This window comes from Zootoca vivipara, chromosome 14, assembly GCF_965207765.1.
Source record: "Zootoca vivipara chromosome 14, rZooViv2.hap1.1, whole genome shotgun sequence".
NCBI lineage: Eukaryota > Metazoa > Chordata > Lepidosauria > Squamata > Lacertidae > Zootoca > Zootoca vivipara.
The window spans coordinates 45795964-45814770 of record NC_142597.1 but is presented as its reverse complement, the minus strand read 5'-3'; the positions used below and the strand labels follow the sequence as shown (position 1 = coordinate 45814770).

Below are 18807 nucleotides of genomic sequence, written 5' to 3'. Positions count from 1 at the left end.
TACTCCTATTGATGCAGCCCAGAATTGCATTGGCTTTTTAAGCTGCTGCATCACACTGCTGACTCATGTCAAGTCTGTGGTCTACCAAGACTCCTAGATCCTTTTCACATGTACTGCTCTCAAGCCAGGTGTCTCCCATCCTGTATTTGTGCCTTTCATTCCCCCCCTCCCAAGTGTAGTACCTTACATTTCTCCTTGTTAAAATTCATCTTGTTTGCTTGGCCCAGTTGTCTAATCTGTTAAGGTCATTCTGAAGTGTGTTTCTGTCCTCTGGTTTATTAGCCACCCCTCCCAATTTGGTGTCCTCTGCAAACTTGCTCAGGATGCCCTCAAGCCCATCATCCAAGTCATTGATAAAGATGTTGAACAAGACTGGGCCCAAGACAGAACCCTGTGGCACCCCACTAGTCACTACTCTCCAGGATGAGGAGGAGCCATTGATGAGCACCCTTTGGGTTCGGTCAGCCTGCCAGTTATAAATCCACTGAATGGTAGCATTGTCTAGCCCGCATTTTACCAGCTTCTTTACAAGAATATCATGGGGCACCTTGTCAAAGGCCTTGCTGAAATCAAGATAGGCTATATCCACAGCGTTCCCTTCATCTACCAGGCTTGTAATTCTGTCAAAAAATGAGATCAGATTAGTCTGACATGACTTATTTTTCAGGAACCCATGCTGACTTTTAGTGATCACAGAGTTTCTTTCTAGGTGCTCACAGACAGTTTGCTTAATGATCTGCTCTAGAATCTTTCCTGGTATTGATGTCAGGCTGACTGGGCGGTAATTGTTTGGGTCCTCTCTTTCCCCCTTTTTGAAAATAGGGACAACATTTGCCCTCCTCCAGTCTGCTGGGACTTCGCCTGTTCTCCAGGAATTCTCAAAGATTATTGCCAGTGGTTCTGAAATCACCTCTGCCAGTTCTTTTAATACTCTTGGATGTAGTTCATCTGGCCCTGGAGACTTGAATACATCTAAACTAGCCAAGTATTCTTGTACTACCTCCTTACTTATTCTGGGCTGTGTTTCCCCTGCTGAATCATCTGCTCCATATTCTTCAGGTCGGGCGTTGTTTTCTTTCTTGGAGAAGACTGAGGCAAAGAAGGCATTGAGTTCTTCTGCCCTTTCTCTGTCCCCTGTTTGCATTTCACCATCTTCTCCTCTAAGTGACCCCACTGTTTCCTTGTTCTTCCTTTTGCTACGGACATACCCATAAAAGCCCATAAAAGTTAAATTATTAAATTTAACCCATAAAAGTTAAATTATTAAATTGTTACTAATTCTACTTAGGAAGCTGCAGTGTCAGACCACAGGGTTCATCTAGCTCAGTACGGTCTGCACTGACTGGCAGCAGCTCTCCAGGTTTTTTTTAGGGGGCGGTCTTCCTCTTTTAGGGAGATGCTGCCAGTGGGGATTGAACCAGGTACATTCTGCATGCAAAACAGGATGCTGTTGTTGTTGTTATGGGGTTTTTTGCAGTCTAGCAGTGTACATCTTCCAAAATAACTAGCCAAAATTAATAAAGAACGCAGCACAATTTTTTTTTCTTAAATTGCATCACAAACAACGAAGGCGTTTCAGAAGCAAACAAAACGCGGACGACTTCACTCCTCTATCGGTTTATTATTATTATTAGTCATAAGGTCTATTTGGTACATTTAAGGTGCAAAGAGTGCACACTCGACACACAAGCACGCACACAGAGGGCGGTAACTGCCTCCCCCTCCCTTTGGCAACTCGGGGGGAGCCCCCCATGCTGACATCGCCCGGCGGTGGGGGATACTTAGGGGGCGCAGCTCTGCAAAAGCAACGACCAACATCCAAGTGCAGAGCCACATGGGCGGGAAAAGGGGACCCCAAATAGACAGGCAGGGAGGGGGAGGGAGGGAGGGAGGGGCGGCATCATGCTGGCGTGATGGCAACAGCTCCTCCCACACAGCGGGGAACCCCCAAAACGTCACATTCTCCAGGGGATCCCCTTGCAACCTGTGGCCCCCTGCAATAGGTAGGCTCGCCCCACAACCCTCTCCTGCCCCACCCCACCCCACACTCGCTTCCGCCTCCAGGGTGGGAACATCCCCTTTGGGTTCTTCCTAGCGCTTCTGGATGTGCTTCGGGATCCTCAGAACGACCCTGCAAGGTAGGACCGCCCTGCTAGGATTCCCACCCCCTCCCCTTCCCAGCTGCACAAAACCCGGCTCCTCTTTCGGCTGCTGCTGCTCCTCCGCGCACGTCGCCCCTGGCACCGGACACACTCTGTGGCTACTTCGCTCCTCTGGCGGCTACGGTAGAGACAAAGCTGGGTGTGGCTGTCGTGGCTGGTATGCAAGGTAGCAGAGTGGGAGGTATTCCGTCAGTGGGGGTGGGGGTGGGGAGCGGCTAAAAGCCTGGCCCCACCTGGAGGTGGGGGGGCTGCTCCCAGCCCAGCGGGGCCTCAGTAGGCGTGGTTGGCGACATAGAGAGACAGGCCGGCCGCCCCACAACCGTCGCTGGACCCTTCGTACTTGCCGAGGGCCGCCAAGCCATTGACCTGGAAAGCAGAAGAAGTGTTTGGAAATACAACTCCCATCAGGCTCCGCTGACCTGGACAGATTTTAGACTACAACTCCCATCAGGCTCCGCTGGCCTGGACAGATTTTAAACTACAACTCCCATCAGGCTCAGCTGGCCTGGACAGATTTTAGATTACAACTCCCATCAGGCTCCGCTGACCTGGACAGATTTTAGACTACAACTCCTATCAGTCCAAGTCAGCAATGCTGTTCAGTGTGTGCAGATCTCTGAGCTAGATGGCACAATGGTCTCACTATGCATAAGGGAGCTTCCTATTTAAAGAATCCTTTTCTTTAGCATAAAAGGGACTAGAATCCCGCCCCGTTTTTGGTCAGGGAAATGGCCATAGCTCTTGCCCATTTATATCCTACTTGGTACAAGTCGGCTCCCTCGGTTTCTCTTCCCTAGTTTTGCAAACATGAGGACCAGAATCTTTATTTTGAAAGCAAGCTCAGCAATGGAGCACCTGCTTTTTGTTTATGGAAGGTCCTGGCGCCCTCATCTGCATCGCCGGTTTGAGAAGGGAGCAGGCGACGAGGGTTGAGCCTTTTTCTGCCTGGGCCCCTGTACGGATGCTGGGGGTGGTGGTGGAGTCACAGAATCACAGAGTTGGAAGGGACCCACGGGTCATCTAGCCCAACCCCCCGCAACGCAGGAATCTCAACTAGAGCATCCCTGACGGATGGCCATTCAACCTCTGCTTTAAAAAAGCTCCAAAGTGGTTCTTGTGCTCAGCTCCCGCTTACGGGTTTCCATTGGGGGTACCTGGTTGGCCACTGTGGGTCGCAGTCTTGATCCAGCAGGCTCTTATGATATTCTTATAGAACCTCCAGGTCCAGGGGCAGTCTATCTCAATTCCTACGTACTTATGGGTATTTGGCCACTGTGAGAAGAGGGTGCTGAACTGGGTGGGTCACTGGCCTGTTTGTCTAACCTGGGACACCCGCATTCTCTCGCTCCCTGCGCTACAAGAAGGAGCCTTTGGAGGCCTGCCCCGGGACCCTCTGCCCCACAGGAGGAGGAGGAGGAGAAACAGCCCCCCCACCCGCTGCCACCGCCCTGCCCTTTACCTCGGCGCGTTTGACGAACTCCTCCGTGGCCGAGTCCTCATTCTCCCGCTGACCGCGCCAGGCGTTGAGGGCCGAGGCCTGCAGCGCCCGGCCGTAGGAAAAGGTCAGCGCCCACGGACGGGGCAGGGGGCAGTTGTTGATGGCGTTGAGGTTGATGGACGCCTCCTCCTCGCTTTGCCCGCCAGACAGGAAGGTGACCCCTGAAGGAGAGCATTGGGAAGGAGGAGACGGCTGAGCAATCGGGGATTTGACCCTCACGACAACCCTGCGAGGTAGGCCAAGGAACAGGGCAGGGGATGGCCCAAGGTCACCCGCCGAGAATCTGGCACCTTTGGGAAGCCTGAGGAGCAGGGCATGAAGACCCTTGTGTGGCTTCCCAAGGGGAGCTGGGGGGCAGGCGGGAGGGAGGGAGGGAGGGAGGGAGGGAGGGAGGGAGGGAACACTGGTCTACCTGGGACGGCAGGCGGCACCGTGCGGCGCAGGGCGGTCACCGTCGCCATGGCGATCTCTTCCGGGCTGTACTTGGTCGGGCAGGCGTGCCCCGGGGTCACCATGTTGGGCTTGAGCAAGGTCCCTTCCAGGTAGACGTGGTGGTCGCTCAGCGCCTTGTAAACAGCAGCCAGGACCTGGAAATCCAACAGGTGCAGCTGCAATGAGGCTCCCCGACACTCTTGCCATGTGCCCCATTTAGTGCCAGGTGGGTCTCTGGATCCAGCTCTAAAGGAACCCCATAGAGACTCAAGGGGGCTTGAAAAGAGGATTGGGCCAATTCAAGGAGGAAAGGGCTATCAGTGGCTCCTAGCCACAAAAGCTATGCTCTGCCTCCACTTGCCGGAAGCCGCTGGACATTGGATGCTCAATGGCAAAGCTCTCCTGATGCTCTTTCGAAGCTTCTTTCAAAAGTTGCAGGTATTTATTTACGATGTATCCAACAAAACGTTAACTAAACTATTTTGCTTCCTGCCAACCCTTCTAATACTGTTTCGTCTGGGAGGAAATGGCAAGAGGGTTCAGGCTTGCTGGCATTCTGCCAAACACTTTGGAGGAGTCTGTAAACTTTATTTTTTTTATATAAAAAAATAGTTTTTATTGTTTAAAATCAGCAAAGCAACAAATACACACTTACGTATAAAAAGGAATAATAAGGTGGGGGAGAATAATAAGGGAGGGAAAAAAATCAGCAATACAATAAAGAAGATCGATACAAAAAGAAGAAGAAAAAAGAAAAAAAAGAAAAAAAGGGCAAGAAAAACCTTATTCTTACAATATTTCGTCAAAACTTATCCTCACAGATTTACAGAACAAATAAGAATACAAAACAGATACACTCATCACATCTACATATAGCTACTTCCTGTCCCTTTTGTTGCACACTTTTCAATATCTTATGTTTCACAGGCTTATGTTAACGATATCTCTTTTTCCTCCTCATTATTATTCTAATCCTTTCTATTTCTCTCAAGCATCATTCAATATCCGTGAGCAGAGAGCTATTTGGGTAATATGTTTTAAGATAGTTCTTATACACTCTCCACTCTTTCACTGTCTTTTGTACGGGTATATCTCTCATTGAGTCTGTCAACCATGCCATCCTAATATAATTTAACATTTGTGTTTGCCAATCTATTACTGTGGGCAGCGTCTCGCTCTTCCAATTTTTAGCTACCAAGAGTCTGTAAACTTTAAGAAGAAAAAGCATAAAAATCCAAGATAGGCCTTCGCCACGTGGATTAAGCCATGCCTGTTTTCCAGCCCAAAATCTTACACTTGGTACCCTCATTCTGGAATAGAGCTATAATAGAGAAAATTAAGGCTTCCGGATGCTCCTTATGTGATTTGGCGTCCTTTTTGTGACGTATGCAATGGAAGCATTGTTTAAACCAAGCTTGATAATCTGATAACGTTGAGAGTCGAGACTCACACTTTGCTATTTTAACCCATGCGCAGCTGTGTTCCATGTACCCATTTCACAGTTTTGTTTTACATCTGTTATACTTGTTCTGTTTTATGTACATTATAAAATGAATTGCATTAGATTCTGTTTCTTCAGCTTGTAAACCGCCTCAAGTATTGTAAGACGGAAAGGCGGTATACAAATTAAAAGTGATGGTGATGATGATAAAATGAGATTTTGAAAGAGGTGGGGGCAGCCATGCCCGTTTTCTAAACTTAACACACACAGAGAGAAGCCTCACCTTCTCCGTCACGTACTGGCACCTCTTCAAATCGTGTTCCCCATCGGGCAGGATCTCTGGTTCCACAATGGGCACGATGCCGTTCTAGAGCAGAAAGGCCAACACAAGCACTTAAGAGGTGAGAGGCTTCTTTGCCCCGAAAGACGGCTGGATTTCCCCATTTGACAGTGTGGCGGCTGCATAATTTTATTTCGTTTTTTAAAATTCATTCCATTGTTTAGTCCCCCTTTATTCCCAAGGAGCTCATCTTGGTTCTCCTCCTCCCCATTCATCCCCAGAACAACCTTGCGAATGTGCTTAGGCTGAGAGAGGCAGTGTGACTGGCCTATGAGTTGGGGATCTGAACCCCGGTCTCTCCCGGGTCCTGGTCAGACACTCTCACCACTAGGCCACACTGCCATCCTCCCCATCGCCACTCTGGGCATGTTGCAAGGCACGAGGCTAGCACAGGGCCAGAGCCCAGGGGTATGGTGAACCTGCTTGGCTTGCAGAAGGCCCCAGATTCAAATCCCCAACAGCATACAGGCTGGAAATGACAGCTAAAACCCTGGAGAACTACTGCCAGTCAGTGCGTACACAGTCCCGATGGACTGTAGTTTGACTCTGCACGAGGCAGCTTCCTGTTTGCCCCTTTATTTAGAATCATAAGGACTATAGCCTTGTGGGGTTGTTTAAAGGAAAGGGCTTCGGTGTTGAAAATACCAAATACCAGACCAATTGCCTGACGCTGCGTAAGACAGCTTCCCAGGTTCCTATTTCAGCCGAAGCTTTATTTAAATGCATGAGGACTAGAAACTTTGTAGGGGAAGGGCCGTGGCTCCGTAGCAGAGCCCCTGCTTTGCATGCAGAAGGTCCTGGGTTCAGACCTCAGTGGCATTTCCAGGCAGGGCTGCAAGAGACCCGGGACAGCTGCTGCCAGTCAGTGCAGACAATACCAAGCTAGAGAGTCATTGCAAGGAGACTTCCAGACTCTCCCGACAGCCAGGTGCCCTCACCTGCTGGCAGATACTGGCATAGCGCGCCAGGACGTTGGCGTTCTCCAGGATGGCCAGGGCGGAGGGCGTGTTATCGCTGATCTTCAACACACAGCGCCACTTGGCGAAATCCGCCCCGTCTTTCTTGTACTGAGCGCAGCGCTCAGAGAGCCCGTCCAGGCCTGGCAGGAAGAAGAAAGGGAAGCATTATGGGGGGACAATAATATATTCGTATTTTAAAAATCAAAAGCCTGACCTGTTAACTGGCACCTTCTTAAGGGATGGGCTGGAGATATTTTAAATAATTAGCCGGTGGTACCAGGGTTTAGGGCTGCATAGTTGAATTACTCTAATTAAACAGTTATGGAACTTTTATCTACAGCTCCCGGGTGAGAGCTAGAAGGGCGAACCAGCTTCTGCACGATTAAGAGCTGCCTTTGAGAGAGGACTCTGCATTTCCCTTTATCTTCCTCTGTGTTTTTATTTAGATTAGTTTCTTTATCTTATTGTATTGTGAAATAGCTTTAATAAAATTTATTATTATTTTTTTTAAAAAAAGAGCTTTCAGTTGCCTGATGGAGGTGGTTAAACATTCACAAGCCCTGAGTTATTTATCAAGGTATTTCTGTATCGTTAAATCACAGAACATATCAAAGTGTGCTACAATATGAAAAAGAAAAGAACCACATAAAAAGAAAAGAACCACATAAAAAGTTTAAAACTATTTTAGAATCATAGAATCATAGAGTTGGAAGAGACCACAAGGGTCATCCAGTCCAACCCCCTGCCAAGCAGGAAACACAATCAAAGCATTCCTGACAGATGGCCTCTGCTTAAAGACCTCCAAAGAAGGAGACTCCACCACACTCCTTGGCAGCAAATTCCACTGTCAAACAGCTCTTACTGTCAGGAAGACACTAAACAAAAACTTTTTTTAAAAAAGCAAAAAAAAAGTTTAAAACAAGCATCAACAAGCCATTTTGGGACGTTTTTCATCCCTACACAGGTCTGATGAAATAGAAGGTTTCTGCAGATGTTATAATCATTAGTAAGAAAGGACTTCTTCACACAGCAGTGTGAGTGTTAAACTGTGGAACTCTCTCCCACAGGAAGCACCAATGGCCCCCAACCTAGATGGCTTTAAAAGAGGACTGGGCCGATTCATGGAGGAGGAGAGGGCTCTCAATGGCTGCTAGCAAGGATGGCCCTGCTCTGCTTCCATGGTTGGAGCTGGTAAATGCTTCTGGCTACTGTACTAGTTGCTGAAAACCAGAGTAGAGGAAAGGGCTCAGGCTTGGATCCTGCTTGCTTGGATCCTGCTTGCAGGTTTCCCAGGAGAGGCACCTGGTTGGCCACTGTGAGAACAGGACTAGATGGGCCCCCCTTTGGCCTGATCCAGCAGCCAGACTCGTCTAACGTTCCTATGGAACCTCCAAGTCCAGAGGCAGTCTATCTCGATTCCCAGGTTCTTTGGGGCATTTGGCAGGTGTGAGAAGAGGAGGCAGGACTAGATGAGCCGCTGCTCTGATCCGGGAGGCTATTCTCATCTTCTTAGCACTCTTGGTTATTATTTATTTAAGGCAGCCTACCCTCGGCCCTAACATTTCATGGCATAATAATAATAATAATAATAATAATAATAATAATAATAATAATAAATTATAATTATTATGATTATAATTATTATTATTATTTATACCCCGCCCATCTGGGCGGCTTCCCCCAGCCACTCTGGGCGGCTTCCAACAAAACAGTAAAATACAGAAATCCATCAAACATTAAAAGCTTCCCTAAACAGGGCTGCCTTGAGATGCCTTCTAAAGGTCTGGTAATTGTTGTTCTCTTTGACCTCTAGTGGGAGGGCATTCCACAGGGCGGGTGCCACTACCGAGAAGGCCCTCTGCCTGGTTCCCTGTAACTCAGCTTCTCGTAGCGAGGGAACCGCCAGAAGGCCTTCGGCGCTGGACCTCAGTGTCCGGGCAGAACGATGGGGGAGGAGACGCTCCTTCAGGTATACTGGACCGAGGCCGTTTAGGGCTTTAAAGGTCAGCACCAACACTTTGAATTGTGCTCAGAAACGTACTGGGAGCCAATGTAGGTCTTTCAGGACCGGTGTTATGTGATCTCGGCAGCCGCTCCCAGTCACCAGTCTAGCTGCTGCATTTAGGATTAATTGTAGTTTCCGGGTCACCTTCAAAGGTAGCCGCACGTAGAGCGCATAGCAGTAGTCCAAGCGAGAGATAACTAGAGCATGGCCCACTCTGGTGAGACAGTCCGCGAGCAGGTAGGGTCTCAGCCTGCGTACCAGATGGAGCTGATAAACAGCTGCCCTGGACACAGAATTGACCTGCGCCTCTCTAAGACCTAATCCACTTACAGAAAGAGCAGATCATTTCAATCCCAAAATGACCTTTGGAACAATGGGCAAGGGCAGCAAATTTGCTTTGTCCTGAGTCAGAGCATTGAGCCGCCCAGCTCGAAATCGTCTCTAGGATGGCTAAGGAAATAGCTACAGTATTCCAAAACATCCCTTTGACCTGCCTGCCCATTTGACCACCAGCCAGCTAGCAGGTGAAAATCCATCTCTTCTGATGGGTTGGCTGGGCTTCAAAGGCTCCTTCCTACCTTGGGTGGTGGTCTCTCCATCGGTCCCAGCGAGAGGCACAACGCCCTTGTCCACCTGGGAAAGACACAAGACAGCCGAGGGTGACTGACGCCTCTGTGGCAGACCCTCTAGGGACCCGGACCCTCTCCAAGGCCCAGAACAAGCCAGGGGCGAGGAAGCTGCTGCACTACAATTCCCATCAGCCCCGGGATTACACGCCCATGGGAGTTGTAGTCCAAGAGGTGTGGAGGGCACGGGGTCACCAGGGTCTGGCTTTGAGACGCCCTGCAGACGAGAGCTGGCCGTTTCCTTTCCCTCAAAGGGGGAGGAACCTCTCTCCGCCCCACGCGACCCACAGCCCTGATTCGTCTCACGCACCTTGATGCCCACGACGATGCCCTTGTCCTTGACCATCTCGACGAAGGGCGTGCCGTCGTCCGCCTTCTGGTACATGGTCTCGTGGAAGAAGATGACCCCCCCAATGCACTTCTCCACCCGGCTGTCGGCGCTGAAGAGGATCTGGCGGTAGAGACGCCGGTTCTCCTCGGTGTTCTCCACCCCGATCTGGTTCAGCCGCTTGGCCATGCTCCCTGTCGGAGGAGGAAGGCAGAGGGGGAATTACCAAACCAAAAACCCATGCAAATGTTTGGAAGCGCAACGGCGGGAGGGTCAGGGGATATGAGTCTGCAGCGCCCCTAGTTCGAGGGACCTTGACTCCCAGCCTCAGTTGCCATCTGTAAAATGGACATCAAAAGCCGCTCAATAAGGTCGGTCAAAGCCAGCAGGTAACCCCAGCAGAGAATTGGTATCATAGAATCCTAGGATGGGAAGGGATCCCCAAGGGTAATCTAGTCCAACCCCCTGCAATGCAGGAATCTCAACTAAAGAATCACTCTTTGATTCTATGATTCTATCATTTTCAAGGCTAAACATATCTAACTCCTTCAACCGTTCTTCATCAGGCTTGGCTTACAGGCCCTTGATCATCCTGGCCGCCCTCCTCTGCCCACCTTCCCGCCTGTCAACACCCTTCTTAAATTGTGGCGCCCAGAACTGGACACAGTATTCCAGGCAGAATAGAGCGGGACTATGACTTCCCTTGATCTGGACCATGGGTAGGCAAACTAAGGCCCGGGGGCTGGATCCGGCCCAATCACCTTCTAAATCCAGCCCATGGACAGTCTGGGAATCAGCGTGTTTTTACATGAGTAAAATGTGTCCTTTTATTTAAAATGCATCTCTGGGTTGTTTGTGGGGCATAGGAATTTGTTCTTTTCCTTATTTTTGCAAAATATAGTCTGGCCCCCCACAAGGTCTGAGGGACAGTGGACCGGCCCCCTGCTGAAAAAGTTTGCTGACCCCTGATCTGGACACTAGACTTCTCTTAATGCAGGACAGAGAAGCATTTGCTTTTTTTGCTGCTACATCACACTGTGGACTCCTGTTCAGCTTGTGGTCTCCTAATACCCCCCCCCCCCAATCCTTCTCACATGCTCTGTTGCCAAGCCAGGTGCCTCCCCCCCATCCTATAGTTGCGCATCTGGGTCATAGAATCATAGAATCATAGAGTTGGAAGAGACCACAAGGGCCATCCAGTCCAACCCCCTGCCAAGCAGGAAACACCATCAAAGCATTCCTGACAGATGGCTGTCAAGCCTCTGCTTAAAGACCTCCAAAGAAGGAGACTCCACCACACTCCTTGGCAGCAAATTCCACTGCCGAACAGCTCTTACTGTCAGGAAGTTCTTCCTAATGTTTAGGTGGAATTTTCTTTCTTGTAGTTTGAATCCGTTGCTCTGTGTCCGCTTCTCTGGAGCAGCAGAAAACAACCTTTCTCCCTCCTCTATATGGCATCCTTTAATATATTTGAACATGGTTATCATATCACCCCTTAACCTTCTCTTCTCCAGGCTAAACATACCCAGCTCCCTAAGCCGTTCCTCATAAGGCATCGTTTCCAGGCCTTTGACCATTTTGGTTGCCCTCTTCTGGACACGTTCCAGCTTATCAGTATCCTTCTTGAACTGTGGTGCCCAGAACTGGACACAGTACTCCAGGTGAGGTCTGACCAGAGCGGAATACAGTGGTACTATTACGTCCCTTGATCTAGATGCTATACTCCTATTGATGCAGCCCAGAATTGCATTGGCTTTTTTAGCTGCTGCATCACACTGCTGACTCATGTCAAGTTTGTGGTCAACCAAAACTCCTAGATCCTTTTCACATGTACTGCTCTCAAGCCAGGTGTCTCCCATCCTGTATTTGTGCCTTTCATTTTTTTTGCCCAAGTGTAGTACTTTACATTTCTCCTTGTTAAAATTCATCTTGTTTGCTTTGGCCCAGTTGTCTAATCTGTTAAGGTCATTCTGAAGTGTGATCCTGTCCTCTGGGGTGTTAGCCACCCCTCCCAATTTGGTGTCATCTGCAAACTTGCTCAGGATTCCCTCAAGCCCATCATCCAAGTCATTGATAAAGATGTTGAACAAGACTGGGCCCAAGACAGAACCCTGTGGCACCCCACTAGTCACTACTCTCCAGGATGAGGAGGAGCCATTGATGAGCACCCTTTGGGTTCGGTCAGTAAGCCAGCTACAAATCCACTGAATGGTAGCATTGTCTAGCCCACATTTTACCAGCTTCTTTACAAGAATATCATGGGGCACCTTGTCAAAGGCCTTGCTGAAATCAAGATAGGCTACATCCACAGCGTTCCCTTCATCTACCAGGCTTCTACCTGCCTAAGTGGAGAACCAGTGCAGGACATTTTCAGGGGTACTTTTTAAAAGAAAAAGAGGCCTACCCACAGATTCATCAGCTGCCAGGATGCCCTTGCCCGGGGCCACGATCCGCTGGGCGATGTCTGAGAGCTCCATCTTCTGCTCCGTGGTGAGGGCGGGGTACTGGTGTGTCATCTTGGCTGGTTTTTCCTGCGCCAAAGGAAGGCACAAGAAGCAAGTCAGCAGAGACACACACCCCCACCTTTTCTGACATGGCGCCCAGGGGGGCATCTCTTTCTAGGGCTCCCGCGCCCCGCAAACGGGGGTCAACAACTCCCGTCGACTTTGCCAAGCCCTCCGTCCACTCGCTGCTTTTATGCAGACCTTGTTCGCTTGTCTTTAAACGATGACAAAAAGCTTGCAGATTAAACAGAATGGTCAAGCGATATCCATAGCGAGTCTGTACTGAAACCTTGTATATTTTCGTTATCCCCATTCCAAAACCAATCTAGGGCTTTGCAATTTACTCCATCGATATCTGCTACAGTGCTCATGGAAACTTTATGTGCAAATATCGATCGAGTCGACACCCGTGCATCGAAAGCACCATCAGTTTAATTCCATTTTTCAGCCCCTTAAACCAATTCCCAGCTGGGGGCTGGAACTAGATAGTGAGCTTAAAACAGAATATTTGCTCTGTGTTTGTGACGAGCTGATCAGGCTGATCAGTAGCACAATTTGGGGGTCTGGGTTTCAAAATCATTGCCGCCACCAATGGTGGAGGCAGAACTATTGTGTCTAGCAGCCACCGATAGCCCTCTTTTTCTCCATGCCTGATCCCCTGTCTAGGTTGGTGACCACCACTGCCTCCTGCAGCAGGGAGTTCCATAGTTTAACGCCTTTGGCTGATTAATATTCTACAGCCTTTTAAATGCATCAGTGGGGAGGGGGGTTATTCTTTTGTTGTTTTGGTTTAATTATTTACTGCGGTTTATCTTGTATTTTATTCTGTCAACGCGCCCCCCCCAAATATTAATAATAATAATAATAACAACAACTTTTATTTGTATCCCGCCCTCCCCAGCCAAAACCGGGCTCAGGGCAGCTAACACCAAATATATAACATTGATATAAAATCAAACAATAATTAAATTACCTCCTAAAAACAAGTCAGGATCAAATTACAATCTAATTAGATGGCTTTCCGCAGGAATAGGGTTGGGAACAGTAAATGCTCACCAATCTTTGGATGAAGGGCAGTATATGAATTTTAAAAATAAAAATGAACTGCATGAAGAACGACTTTCCCGGCTATTGAAATGCAAGCTCGTAAACAAAGCACACCTTGCTTTGCTTCCTGGGCTGCAAAAATGCATTATTGAATAATCTGAGCACTGGGGACATGATAGATAGATAGATAGATAGATAGATAGATAGATAGATAGATAGATAGATAGATGATAGATAGATAGATGATAGACTGATAGACTGTATATAGATAGATAATGTGGCTGCTTGTATGCTCTTAAGAGGTTCCCTTGCCGCTACCCAGGGCATTAGTGTGCCAGGCGAGGCAGAAATGGGTGCTGGGCCTGCCCCCTCTCTGCCAGCCCCCCACCCACCTGCACCACCCAGACAGACGGACGGACAGACAGAACCACCCCCCCTCTGCCCGCCTGCCCATCCAGGGAGCACGTAGCAGAGGACAAGTTACGTAACGGAGAGCTGGGCGATCGCAGCCGCCGGCACAGACACGTGGCCAGCCTCGTGGCAGCCCCAGCCAGATGGCAGCACGCACGGCCAGGCACTCCCCCCCCCCAACCACAGGCAGCCGAGGGCTTTACTGTTAGTAACCCCTGAGGATTAAGCACCCTTCCCCTCTCAAGCACAGCCTGCAAAACAAACATTCCCTGCAAGAGCTTTTCTTTTCTGCGGCCACCAAATGGGGACCCATTATTAATTATTGCTATTGCTATTATTATTATTATTATTATTATTATTATTATTATTATTATTAGCACAGTCCCCAAATCCGGTGAATCAGTAAGATATCCCCAAATATTTTCCAGGACTTGGCACCAAGAAGCAAGGCAGCAACATTATTATTATTATAATTATTATTATTATTAATACCCCACCCATCTGGCTGGACTTCCCCAGCCACTCCGGATGGCTTCCAACCGAATATTAAAAAGACAATACAGCATTAAACATTAAAAACTTCCCTAAAAAGGGATGCCTTCAGATGTTTACAGCACACCACACGGCATGGAGAAAGTGGAGAGAGAACATTTTTAAAATAAACATCTTGTTGCAGTGAGTTCCATAGTTCAGCTACATGCTGCCTGAAGCGGTCCTTCCTTTTGCCTGTCCTGAGCTTCACTGGGCGACCTCTTTTGGATCCCAGTATTATGCAGAGCCTGTGGTTGCCTAGTGGTGAGAGTGCCAGATCGAGACCCGGGTTCAAATCCCCCAGCTCAGCCACGAAGCTCTCACTGGCTGAACTTGGAAGCCAATCGCTCAGTCTCAGCATAAGCAACCTCACAGGGTTGTTGTGAGGATACAAGGGGGAGGAAGAGAACTCTGCATGCCATCTTGAGCTCCTTGGGATATCAATACAATAAATAGGCAATAATTAATAAATATGGGCGGGGGGGAAGGAACCCTCTTGCCATCTCTATCATGCCTCACATAATTGTTTACAATTCGCCTGGTTTCCCAAGCTTAAAAGGCCCAAGCCTTGCTGCCTTTTCTCATAAGGGAGAAAGGGGGCTTGCTACTTCTTGTCCCCCAACTCTCTGCAAGCTGCTGCAGGGGGTTGGACTAGATGGCCCTTGGGGGACCCTGCTAACTCTGCAATTCCTTCAAAGTGACATGTCAACATTAAGCCATCCCTGTCTTTGAGAGCTCCAGGAGAGTGTGGAAACATAAAAAGCGGCTGCTGGATCAGGCCCATGGCCCATCTGGTCCAGCCTCCTGCTCTCACAGCGGCCAAGCAGATGCCCCCATGGGAAACCCGTGGCAGGATTCGAACACAAGAGCCCTCTCCCTTCCTGTGGCTTCCAGCAACTGGGATTCAGAAGTACGACTGCCTCCGACCAGGGAGCCAGAGTAGAGCCCTCTCCTCCTCCTCCGGGAATCTGTCCAATGCTCTTCTAAAGGCAACTAGGCTCCCTGCCTCCTGTGGGAGGGAGTTCCACAGCTTAACCCAAACGCTGCAAGCTCTCCTCCCAGGGGAGTCCTTCCACCCCCTGCCCTCTCCAGAACTTTTCCCAAGACTCTGCAGTGTGTTTGTTCCTTTTGGAGAAAGATGCGCTAGTCCTCATTGTGCAGGCAGACACCGCTCCCCTTAAACTCTTCTCCTAATTTAGAACTGGATCCTAATCCTGCTTCCTGGGTGCCTCCAGTTGGGAGGAGTTCCTCCTAGGCGGGGGCCGCCACCCTCCCTCTTCCCCCACCAACACGAGGGGCAAGGCGGTCCCACAACGCTGCCAGGTCCCCATCAGCACCAATGACCCAAAACTGGGCACCAGAGACCCCCACCCTAGGCCAGGGGCCCTGTGACCTTGCTATGTCCTTGGCAGCTTCATGGCCTGCCCCTCCCCCCGCCAGCCGGTTCTCGCCCCTTTTGTGGGGAGATGGCAACCCACCCCCTTCTTAGGTCTGGTTCAAAAAAGGCCAGGGCAGCTCAGAGAAAGCCCCCCCCCCACAAACACACCCCAAAATTTGGTGTCTGGTCAGAGCAGATGTGGCACGGTGGACTAGGGTGTCAGTCTGAGAAAGACCAGGGTTCAAATCTTCCCCCCTCAGCCACGAAGCTCACTGGGTGACCTTGGGCCAGTCACTGCTTCTCAACCTAACCTACCTCGCAGGGTTGTTGTGAGAATGAATTAGGGGTGGGCCATTTATTTATTGCCTTTGCATCCCACCTTTTTCTCCAGGTCCCAGTCCAGCACTCTCCCCACTCTGCCATGCTGGTTCACAGAAACTCTGGAAGCTGCCTTATCGTGAGTTAGAGGCTTGGTCCACTTAGCTAAATAATGCCTGCTCTGACTGGCAGCAATGGCTCTCCAGGATTTCAGACTCTCTTACAGCCCTACCTGGAGACACCATTGGGGACCGAGTCTGGGACCTTCTGCACGCAAAGGAGGTGGTGCCCTGCCACTGCCTATATAGGAAGCTTCCTTATAAAGTCCATCCAGCCCAGTATTGCACACACTGACCGGCAGCAGTGCCTCTCCAGGGTTGCAGTCTCTTCCAGCCCTACCATTGGGGACTGAGTCTGGGACCTTCTGCATGCAAAGCAGTGGCTATGGAGTGCTGAGCTGCACCCCACGTTCCCTGTAAATGTAACATGCACACCTAAGAGGCAGTGTGGTGTAGTGGTTAGAGACACCAAGGTTCAAATCCTCCCTCTTGGCCATGGAGCTCACTGAGTGGGTGACCTTGGGGGACAGCCACTGCCTCTTGGGCTAGCCTACCTCGCAGGGTTGTTGTTGGGGGGGGCCTGCACACCACCTTGAGTTCTTTAGAGATGGGATAGGAAAGCAACCAACCGATCGATCAATATATAAAAATTAAACGCCTCATCTGGTGTTTTCTGCTTTCTGGTGTGTTCAAGAAAGCAAGTTGAGCCACAGGCAAGAAAAATGATTTAACGGGGGGGGGGGGGGACTTGTCTCTTAGCCATCTGTCCAGAAAGGAAGATTTAATTCAAGCCATCAATCTGCCAGGCTCACAAAAAGGGCTTTTTTTGAGCCAGGAACATGAGATGTTGCCATTCCGAAAGCGTCCCAGGAAAGCTGCTTTGGGCTCCCCACCCGCTTCGCCACCCCCACCCCAGCCAGCGCCAAAGGACTCAGGGCTCCCTCCCTCCCCACGGGTGCCAGGGAACGACTAGCAAACAGGCAGCAAAGGAGGCGGGAAGGAATTGCCATTCCAGAATTCTGGGTGCAAAAAATATCCGCACATATATTTTTATACCTACCAAGGGGGGCGGCCCAGAACAGGAGCCCCAAATCCAAGTGGAGGCTGGCAGGACCACCAAGACGGACCCTAACACGGCGGTCAGCAGCTGGGGGAGCCCCAGGGTGGAAGACAGCCCCCTTGCCTCTCTGGACCCCCTCCCCGCCATTTGGGACTTTGCTTCCTGGGTTACAGAAATGCAAACATCATCATTTCAAAAGGGGTATTATTTTTCGCAGGACAACGGATGCCGGAATTAGCAAAAGATGGGAAGGGGGCGACGTTTGGAGCCCCTGGGGGGATTTGATGGGTGGGCGGGCCTCCCTCCTCACCACCGCACGCACATTAGCTGGAACCAATCCCACGGGTGCCTCTGAGCACATGCAGAGTGCATTTCGCCGCCACTCCCACAGCAACCCCCTAACCTCGCTAAGGGGCTCCATCTGCGCCCCAGGCCCCTTTCCTTCCTCCCATGCGACGCCTCTTCATCCCTTTGCACCGCAGCACAGAGGGGGAGGCTGCAGATTGCGCCCCTTCCCTCCCAAAAAATATGTGTAGGGCGCTCCCCAGAAAACCAGGCAGAGATGAGAAGATGAATTGGGGGGGGGGGCTAGAAAAAATAAACTGGGGAATCCCACCACCACCACCAAGCGTCCTATCCTCGGACCGTCTTTTGTGTGGGGTGCTGTGCGTCCTTCCCCTCGAGCAAATGGTGGAGGTGAGTCTTGCCTTCCTGTGGGGAGGGGGGGACAGGCAACGGTGCCACGGATGAGGAAGGGGTGGGTGTGTGGGTCTCTGGGGCCCGATCCTGGCGGGCTTACCGGCCTCCCCGTCCGTCCGTCCGTGCGTCCGTCTGTCGTCGAGGCTGGAGCAGCTGCGTGTGCGGGCGGCGCGGCTCCGGCTGTAAAAGAGGCTGCGGTGCCGCAGAGCTACGTGACTCCGGCGGGGGAGGCGGGGGAGAGGGAGGGAGGGAGGGAGGAGCCAGCCCCCCCCGCCGTTCCCTCCACTGACCCCAGGAGGGAGGGGTCCCCACCCCCCTGCTCAGCCTTGCCCGGGATGGAGACGACGCCGGTTTCGACGGAGAGGCGCACAGATGCCGCGGTGAGGGGCGCAGCTCGCCGTGCGCAACGGCGGAGGAAGCCTCGTTTGTATATTTGAACTTCATTTGTTTGTTTGTTTGTCACATTTCTGTATACGTGGTTTCCCTCCTCCCCCTGTTATCCTCACAACAGCCCTGCGAGGTAGGTTAGAGGCGGAGAAAGGCAGCGACTGCCCTTCCTGGACCGCGGCAACTCTCAGCCTGGCGGGTGGGGCTGAGAGGAAGACTCCGAACATCTGGAGGCCCAGCTGGGCAGCCCCACAAAGCCCGTGGCCCACATTTTGTTTCTTTTCACTGGACGTTTATAGACTGCGTCCAAGGAACCAGTCCTCCTCCTTCACACGGCACGTCGTTAAACTGTGGAACTCACTGCCACAGGAGGCAGGGACGGCAACGAAACTAGACGGCTTTCATAGAATCCTAGAGCTGGAAGGGATTGCAAGGCTCATCCAGTCCAACCCCCTGCAATGCAGGGATTCCAGCATTCCTGACAGATGCCCATCCAATCTCTGCTTAAAAACCTCCAAGGGAGGAGAGTCCACCACTTTCTGAAGGGAGGCTGTTCCACCGTCGAACAGCTCTTACCGTCAGAAAGTTCTTCCTAATGTTGAGCCAGAATCTCCTTTCTTGT

The 18807-nt window shown here is 50.6% G+C and overlaps 1 protein-coding gene across 2 annotated transcripts; it reads right to left on the bottom strand.

Annotated features, from left to right (window-relative positions):
- Positions 1 to 1601: 1601 nt before the first annotated feature.
- On the bottom strand, positions 1602 to 18229 carry ALDOC (aldolase, fructose-bisphosphate C). Of its 2 annotated transcripts, none has more exons than XM_035139832.3 (9): positions 17899 to 18229; positions 12196 to 12322; positions 9774 to 9985; positions 9416 to 9470; positions 6812 to 6972; positions 5817 to 5900; positions 4073 to 4247; positions 3622 to 3821; positions 1602 to 2528 (listed from the first exon to the last, which is right to left on the bottom strand). In XM_035139832.3, the coding sequence occupies exons 2-9, from the start codon at positions 12305 to 12307 to the stop codon at positions 2433 to 2435; spliced, it is 1095 nt and encodes a 364-aa protein (XP_034995723.1). In that variant the 5' UTR covers positions 12308 to 12322; positions 17899 to 18229; the 3' UTR covers positions 1602 to 2432. The 2 variants fall into 2 exon arrangements, with proteins under 2 accessions (XP_034995723.1, XP_088514214.1); XM_088658088.1 differs by lacking the exon at positions 17899 to 18229 and adding an exon at positions 17100 to 17256.
- Between the last annotated feature and the right edge of the window lie 578 nt (positions 18230 to 18807).

What these genes read in the sequence shown, in the direction of transcription:
- ALDOC (XM_088658088.1), bottom strand. Translation starts at nt 17,246, where the DNA reads ATGGCGGGGAGGGGGTCCAGAGAGGCAAGGGGGCTGTCTTCCACCCTG. An exon ending in GCCAGTACGTGACGGAGAAG is followed by an intron (nt 4,248 to 5,816) that starts GTGAGGCTTCTC and finishes TTGGATTTCCAG; the next exon opens with GTCCTGGCTGCTGTTTACAA. An exon ending in GGTGCCGCCTGCCGTCCCAG is followed by an intron (nt 3,822 to 4,072) that starts GTAGACCAGTGT and finishes GCTCTCCTTCAG; the next exon opens with GGGTCACCTTCCTGTCTGGC.